The 8,736-nt window shown below is 33.4% G+C and overlaps 1 protein-coding gene across 6 annotated transcripts; it reads left to right on the plus strand.

Annotated features, from left to right (window-relative positions):
- Window positions 1-1,033: 1,033 nt before the first annotated feature.
- Window positions 1,034-7,042, plus strand: LOC121172621 (ACT domain-containing protein ACR3). Of its 6 annotated transcripts, none has more exons than XM_041006764.1 (8): window positions 1,034-1,277; window positions 1,938-2,048; window positions 2,412-2,457; window positions 3,077-3,191; window positions 3,537-3,604; window positions 4,154-4,771; window positions 5,222-5,326; window positions 6,523-7,042. In XM_041006764.1, exons 2-8 carry the CDS (start codon window positions 1,978-1,980, stop codon window positions 6,847-6,849), a joined length of 1,350 nt encoding a protein of 449 aa, XP_040862698.1. In that variant the 5' UTR covers window positions 1,034-1,277; window positions 1,938-1,977; the 3' UTR covers window positions 6,850-7,042. The 6 variants fall into 6 exon arrangements, with proteins under 6 accessions (XP_040862698.1, XP_040862695.1, XP_040862696.1 ...); XM_041006761.1 differs by lacking the exon at window positions 1,034-1,277 and adding an exon at window positions 1,336-1,665; XM_041006762.1 differs by lacking the exon at window positions 1,034-1,277 and adding an exon at window positions 1,336-1,570.
- Window positions 7,043-8,736: the final 1,694 nt, after the last annotated feature.

The raw sequence follows: 8,736 nt of genomic DNA on the forward strand, positions 1-8,736 counted from the left end.
TATTCTTTACCTTCAATGCCCCGGAGGTTGTCCTATCATCATTGAGAGACACTCATTGTAAAAGAAAAAAAAAAAAAAAAAAGAATACTGGAATGGAACTGTTGACTAAAGTCGCATGTTCATTTACCAACATGCCCGAGCGGGGTTTTAGGTGAAAATTAGTCATAAAAAAGAAGTTAGTGACAAAATAATATTATTAAAAGAGAATATCATATTAAAAGTGGTCATGTAGTTTTTTTTTTATGAAACCTTATAAAAAAAAATTGTTATCAATAATTAGTTTTTTTTATGAAACCTTATAAAAAAATTGTCATCAATAATTAGTTTTCATTTTATAAAATCAATGAAATATCAAATATTTTTTCATTAAATAGCCTTAGTGGGAGTAGTTGTTGGAATACTAGACAATTCAGATAAAAAATATGATAATTAATTAGAGATAAATGATATATTAGAATGTCACTCTCTCCATCTTAAAGTAATAGTTGTCCTAAGTTGTTTTACACAAATTAAGAAAAAATAATAAATAAATGGATAAGAATAATAATTTTATAAAATTAATATTATATCATTATTAATTTATTTATAAATTTTATTGTCCACCATTAATATTATAAGAGATATAAGTAAAAAAAATTAATTAATGTTACATTGAAATACTAAATTCATAATTATTTTGAGATAATTTTTTTTCTTATACGACAATAATGATATTTTTATGAAATTCAAGATTTTAATTAGATTTCTTAATACTTGACCAAACGTTAAATGTCATATAATATGAAATAAAGGGATTTTTCTTTTTTAGGAAAAACAACGGGAGTTTAAGATTACTTTATTCATAAAAATATGCTTATCTATTTATATATAGAAATTTTAATAATCATGCACAGTTTAAAACAATTTTTATGATTAGAGATCAATGTAAAATTATAGATATTCTGTTTTCTTATTAAATAAAAAATATGCATATTAAAGTAAGTACCAAAATTTATTTAAAGTATGAGCGATCTCACCATATATATTGTCAACCAAGCATTACATGAAAGATGGTGGCTTGAAGGTGATTCTAGCAAGAAAGAGATCGATATACCACACAATATTCAGAAAATAATCACTATAATATGCAGACATTGGAACTCAGAAAAAAGTTGCATGAACAACTCTCAACCAGAGGAACCAAGTTGCTTTCTGTGATCCAACCCAAATAATTGTGGATTTTGTTACTCTATTTGTAAAGTAAAATGCTTTATTGCGTGGTCAAAAGAAAGTAAAAGGTAATAGCATTTTATATTTCCACTATGGCATTAATATAAACTCCTCTGGATTCTTCAATGTACCCATCCAGGTTTTGCACCGAAAATGTCTCCTTTTACTGATTCCATGATTCTCTTGTCATCTTCTTTATTCTTCTCTCTCTCTCTCTCTTGCATTTCATAATCTATTGGACAAGGAACTTCAGTGCTTAACTTGTGATTATTCCTAAAGTCATGTTCAAAGGTCAGGAAATGAAGCACGAGGATTCTTTTACATATGCTTGGAAGAATGTGTGCCTACAGCATTGCATTAAGTAGTGCTCTATCACCCTCCCTACTGATGACATCATGGTTTTATAATATGGTTTTGACTGTGCTATGATTTTCTTCAAAATTGTGAAAATTACAGGTATATATATGGCATATGTGGATATGCACTACATAGTTCATAGAACTATTATGCACCACAACATATAATAGCACTCAAGATGGGGTCTTTTTTAGGAACTGCACAATTCATTTGATTGATTCCTTTTATTGTATGTTTTCATTAGTTACTTGTGACCTGTTTTGCACTATGTGGATATAAGTATTATATTGTATAATGCAGATTGGAATCTGCTGAAGAAAGTAACGGTTCTGTTTCCTCCTCTGACTAGACTTTTTTTCACTTTGTTAAAGGGAAAACGAAGCAAGGGGTTTGACTGGGGAAGTTTATTGAATGACAAAAGTTTGTTGGCCATATTTTGATCCGGAGTATGAGAACTTCAGCAACAGAATCAACCCTCCAAGGTTCACTGTTATCTCCCCTTGTATTACAACTTTGGTTTTCCTTTTTTTTCCCAATGGTATGCAAATTATGTAGATTCTCTTGGCATTTGTGGAAATTTAGGCCTCTTTGGGATTTTCCTGTGTAGCTTAATTTTGCTTTAATACCATCTTAAAGTAAAAAGAAAAAAGAAAACAGCACCACAAAAAATTAAAAGCTTCAGTAATTCCTAACTTAACTAGTCATATGTTATATACGGAAAATGTCATCAATTTAATCCTCACTTGAGTCAAGTTAAAACTCCCTATGAACTTGGGTTTGTGGTGGGAATTTCTAATACCCGGAAGAAGTGACTCTTTTATGGTAACTCTGTTTCCACTTCGCAGGGTCTCTGTGGACAACGATAGTTGCCATGATTGTACACTGATCAAGGTATAATTTCTCAAAATGATTAATTATGATAATGATATTTATCATGGCCTCTTTGTGAGTCCATGATTTGGCAGCTCAGCATCTTAGGGAACCTACCTAGCCCACGTGGATTTTTAAAGTTACTTTATTAACCCACCTATTGCCCTATTTTTTTTTTCAAACTACATTGAATTTTCCTTTATTCTTATTCTTATGTGCCAAATGAGACTTTGTTGTCCCCCATTCAATCCTCTGACCTAAGTCAAAAACTTTAGCCAAATTTCATTTTACAAGAAGATCATTCTCATTCTACCCACAAGTGTACCACTTATTTGATTGCCTTTGATTAGAAACTCATGTGAAGCAGTATTTTCTTCTTTGATCTACTTTGACTGTTTAAACAGAAAAAGTTGAAAATTTGAATTGAAAAACTTATTGAACAGATAAAAGTTCTGTTAAAACCCCATTAAGTCGATTGCTAAAAGGTTAAGTTATGAAAAACATTAGGCTACCCCAAGTGGATATCATTACCAGATCATTTTTTTTCCATAGTTGTTGAAAAAATCATTAACATGGAGATAAGTTCATGCAATATCTAATGGATTCTTTTTACTTCTTTATTTCCAAAAATAATACGCAGTTTGATAGTATTAACAAACCTGGAATTCTGCTGGAAGTGGTGCAAATCCTGACAGACCTTGACTTCATAATTACCAAAGCTTACATATCGTCTGATGGTGGATGGTTTATGGATGGTATGTTCGTGATTGAAACTTGAATCGGTAACGCATTGACTACAAAGATTTGTCTTGTCATTGCTTGTTGTTAGCCTAATTAAAAGCTGGTAATTACTGGGAACACTGGTTGCTATCAAGATGCTCTATATTTTGTTTTCTCTTGACTTTGTATGAATATGTCCATGAAGTATTTCTCGCTGTCTGTGTATTTGAGCCAGAAAGAAGGAAAATTCATTGTTTAGTAGACTAAGTACTTGAACAGAAAACAGCACACATGTAGTTCTTATGGACATATTTACTAAAACGTTGTCTTGTAAAAAAAAATGAGATGAATTTAACATGTTTACCCAATGGAATAAACAGTATTTCATGTCACGGATCAGCAAGGAAAGAAGATAACAGACAGCAAAACGATTGACTTCATTGAAAAGGTACTCATCTTTTCCTCTATATCTGATATATTCTTATAGTAAGATATAATTTGATAGCAATCTAACAACCAAGTAAAAAGATTCAAATTGTTGATGTAATAGATTAAAATAGCACAACATATTTTGAGAGTTGCTTAAATGGAGCATTATGTATACAATTAGCTTATATGTCTTAGGAAAGGAACCATACATGATTACCAATTCTTATTTTGTTCTTTCAAAAAGCATCAATAGTTGTATAAGCCAAATACTTGGTTCACGCCATACTCAATCAAGATATCTGTACCCTATCTCATTTTTGAGTCACCAATGCACTTTCAAACTTGGAGAGAAATTCTGCACTCACCTAGGAACTTTCCCACTCTCTAGGAAATCCCCTAGTAATATTGTCCATAACTCAAATCTTGAGAAACAATTGACCAGGTTCATGTTAGTAGTTACCTCCCCTTCCATATCCATAACTACATATAGCAGAATTGCATCCTTGGAGAGACACAAGTAGATTAACACACAGCAAATGCTGAGAGCTATTTGTTAACATTACAACAGACTCTAGGACCAAAAGGCCAGAGCACAGAAGGGGTGAAGAGTTGGAAAGGCAAAAGGGTTGGAGTGCACTCAATTGGTGATCACACAGTAATTGAGCTCATCGGTAGAGACCGCCCTGGTCTTTTGTCTGAGATATCAGCAGTCCTTGCCAGCCTCCAATTCAATGTCATTGCAGCTGAAGTTTGGACTCATAACAGGAGAATAGCTTGTGTCCTTTATGTCAATGATGCTACAAACCAAGCCATGGATGACTCAAAAAGACTGTCTATTATAGAGGAGCAACTCAACCACATCCTACGCGGGTGTGAGGATGATGAGAAAGTGGCTAGGACCAGTTTCTCAATGGGTATCACCCACATGGATCGGAGGCTCCACCAAATGCTGTTTGCTGATAGGGACTATGAAAGTGCTGGAGTAACAACAACAGATGTTGATTGTCCCCCTTGTTTTAGGCCAAATATTAGAATAGAACGTATTGTGGAAAAAGGTTACTCAGTGGTTAGTGTGAAATGCAAAGATCGGGCAAAATTGATGTTTGACATTGTTTGCACTCTCACTGACATGGAATATGTTGTTTTCCATGCTACAATCTCTTCCGAAGGGCAATATGCATCCCAGGTACACATCATGTATTAACAATAATTTATTCTGTACTTTGATTAACCAATCACAGATAAGTACACTTTGTCATCTAACTTTTTTCTTTGCTCAATTGATTCGCTAACCCAAATCTTAATGGTGCAAATGTAATGATAGTTTGTGAGAAACTGCAAAGTTGAATAATTCATACATGTAATTGAGAAAAGAGTTTAATTTCTATGCAATTTCGTTGTAAAAACTTTTGCACTGTCTGTAAACAAATTAGAAATCATGGTAGGTATGAATATGATTTTCAATGTAGTTATTATAAAAGTCAACAAGCATACCATGTATGACAATTTGTGCTTAAATAACAATGTAAAATCATTTGTACTGTTACTGTCTAGACTATTTACTCTTGAGAAAATTAGAATTAGAATGACCTAACTGAGAAATGTGTACTAAAGAAGTGTTATGTGGCAATGTTAGGAGTACTTTATCCGGCACATGGACGGATGCACACTTGATACTGAAGGAGAGAAAGAAAGGGCCATCAAATGCATTGAAGCTGCCATACAAAGAAGAGTTAGCGAGGTAATGTGCCGTTTAAAATTCATTTCTGTATGCTTCTTTAACTCATACCAAAAAATGAAGACGGGTTCTCAAGTTAGTAAGTCCTTTGGTTTCATGAGTTAGTTTTCTAATAATGTTTGTTTTAACTATTCAGTTAATTTTATGTTGACCCCTCTTCTAAGTCACCATCTACTGCTATTCTTTTCTGCTCATTTCTTTCTTTCTCTGCATAAGAAAGTTTTCTGAGTTTAACCCAATTAATACATTTTGCACCTGCAGCCATCTACTTGTATTGTTGCGAATGGTACAGCAGATAAATGAGGCTAAGTCCACTATGATTGTATGTGACCATCATATCCACCTAATGAATCGGTGACAATGATGATCTTTTGTCTTCAATAGAGCATTAGAGCTTAAGAACCTATATGCTCCACGTAATATCATCTCATCCACATTCCTACTCGAGAAATTATTACATGATATAGAATACTATGCATGATCCCAACTAATCTTTAGGTGACATATAACTAAGTTTTGTTATTTTTTTCGTTAATTAAATATCTTAGTCATATGTTTCTATTATATGAAGATTAGTAAGGACCATGGATCCTAGACACGTGTTGTCCCAGATTATGTAATAATTTTTCGTATGACCCTAAAATAAAAATTAAAAAAAAAATAAAGGGAAAAGTTTGTTTTGCTTTGTTTCATCATATGAAAATTGAGTTTATGTGACAAAGGTATGTCATTATCAGCCATATGCAGGAACAACATACAATTATGTGACATTGCCATTATTTGTTATTTACGAAACACGAACACTTCTCTTGTTTGAAGTGTCGCTGCGTCAGACACATCTACGACACCAACACATCCAAACACTTGTTCAACACTTTTTATTAGGTGTCTGATTCAACTTGAAAAAATAGAAGTTGGTTTAAAAAGATGAATATACCATTATTTAAATATTTTGTTACATGTTTCTCATACTTTATTTAATTAGAATCTCTTAGTTTGTGTGTATATGTGGTGTCCCCATATCCTATATTTTAGCCATTAACCATGTATAAGTGTTTGTGTCATGTCTGGTGACTGATGTATGTGTCAGAGTTCGTGCTTCATAAGTCACTATTCCTATCTGACATTTATGCATGCAATTGTTATCATCATCATCATCATGTTGTTAGCATTGATTTTGTGGATGGTGGTGGACACAGGGTGTGAGTCTTGAGCTTTGTGCAAAGGACAGAGTGGGGTTGCTATCTGAAGTGACAAGGATTCTAAGAGAGAATGGCTTAACAGTTAGTAGGGCAGGTGTGTCAACTGTAGGGGAGAAAGGCCTCAATGTGTTCTATGTGAGAGATGCATCTGGGAACCCAGTGGACATGAAGATCATCGAAGCACTACACAAGGAAATTGGACAGACAGTGATGGTCAATGTGAAGAGGATACCAGCTGCCTATGCCAAAGCACCAGTTGAAACCCGAGGTTGGGCTAGAACAAGCTTCTTCTTTGGGAACTTGTTGGAAAGATTCTTGACTTGATAATGAAATTAACTTGAGGATCTTGCAAGTGATTCTAGGTTCTTGGTAAAGGATACATCAAAATGTATATATATTTAAGGATAAGAATAAAGTTGTTGCGTGTCAGACTTTGGTAGGGGTTGTTGGACTTGGTCCCTTTGTTTCAAACCACTTCTTTATATGGTGTAACTTATCAATAGACTTTCCTTTTGCATGCCCAGCTCTCAATGGTGTCCTATTTTCACTCTATTGTTTCTTTTGAACCTTTTTCTTACCAATTAAATCAACAAAATTAATCACCAATCGACATAAGTGGTAGTGACTTCTATCTCTTAATCAAGTGATCTAGGTTTTGAATTCTGATTGACTTTTGTGTATGGAATAAATCATGTTGGGAGAGGAATACCCACCATATATGCCCTCACAGTCCCTGACGAAGATTAATCACTGTTTTCAGCGAGAATTACTACTTCGTATCAATACTATGATCATTAAAAAAAGTAACAAAGGTTGAATATCAATGAATCCTATCACTAAGATCGGTCTAAAATTGGCGATGAATATTGATTGTTATATTATATTACAAATGTTTAAGTGATTATATAATGTTATTAATATTAAACATAAAAAATATCTTTCTTAAGTTTTTTTTAAGCAAGAGGGTTATGGCAAAAGTTGCTGGTTGTTTTAATTCCTACCAAGCCAGCACCAAAGCAACCCCCAACAAAACCTGCAACACCCCTATCTTTCTCAAGTGATAATATAATCTTATCTATATTTTGATATATTATAAAGTTGACTCATAAATTAGCAAGTTGGATCCACAACCCACATGTAGACACTTTGTTTCAAATTGATGCTTTATAAGGTGTAACTTATATGCAAACTTTTCTTTTGTATACTTATCTCTCAATGTTATCCTATTTTTAACTTTAATGTACCTTCTAGACCTTTTTCTTACCAATCAAAGCAACAAAGGTTGATGCCAATGAATCATGTCACCATGGTCAGACTACAATTGGGGATTGATTATTAGATTATATTATAAATGTTTAATATTAAACATAAAAAAATATTTCTTAAGTGTTCATATAATGATATCTATATTTTGATGTAGTGTAAAGTTGACTCACAAAAAGTTAATAATTTTTGGGGACTTATGTTCTACACCTCCCTAATCGCATCCTGCACCTCCCATTTTTAAAGAAAACCCCAACATACCCCTTCTATCTTCTTCCTCTTCTTTCTCCTGCAGACCCTTTCGTTTGTTCTTCTCTCTTTCCCACACCACACCTGCTTTCTAGTTCTTCTCTTCTTCTCAAACTCTTCCTCACCAAATTGTCTTCTCCAACTGAAGTCTTCTTCCAACTCTCAATGCCAAAAGTTCTAGCACAGAAATTCCTTTCCTCCTCCAACTCTCAACACCAAGTACAACATGATTCCAAAACTGGCTTTTCGAAATATTTTTTTTGTTTTCGGAATGACTGATATGGAAAAATGATTTCCAGAACACCTCTTTCGGAATCAAATCCTTTTCAGAAAGCTTGTTATGGATTTTTTTTTTGCTTTTGGAAAGGCCTGTCCATAACACCTTTTCGGAAACCAAAAAACAATTCTAGAAAGCCTGTTCCATAGTGCACTTATTTCTTATAGAGTGGGCTTTCTGTAAGCCCAATAATACTTTCTAGAACACCCTTTCCAGAAATATCATTCCTAAATTTTTTGCTTCCAGAATGACCATTCCCAAAAAAGGTTTTTGAGAACACCTTTTCAGAAAGCCTGTTTCAAAATTTACTTGTTGCTTCCAGAAAGGCCTTTCCAGAACACCTTTTCCTACTTTTCAAAATACTATTCCGAAAGCATTTTTTGGTTACAAAATGGTCCTTTCGGAAGTTGTTAAACAGATAA

This window comes from Glycine max, chromosome 11, assembly GCF_000004515.6.
Source record: "Glycine max cultivar Williams 82 chromosome 11, Glycine_max_v4.0, whole genome shotgun sequence".
Lineage (NCBI taxonomy): Eukaryota > Viridiplantae > Streptophyta > Magnoliopsida > Fabales > Fabaceae > Glycine > Glycine max.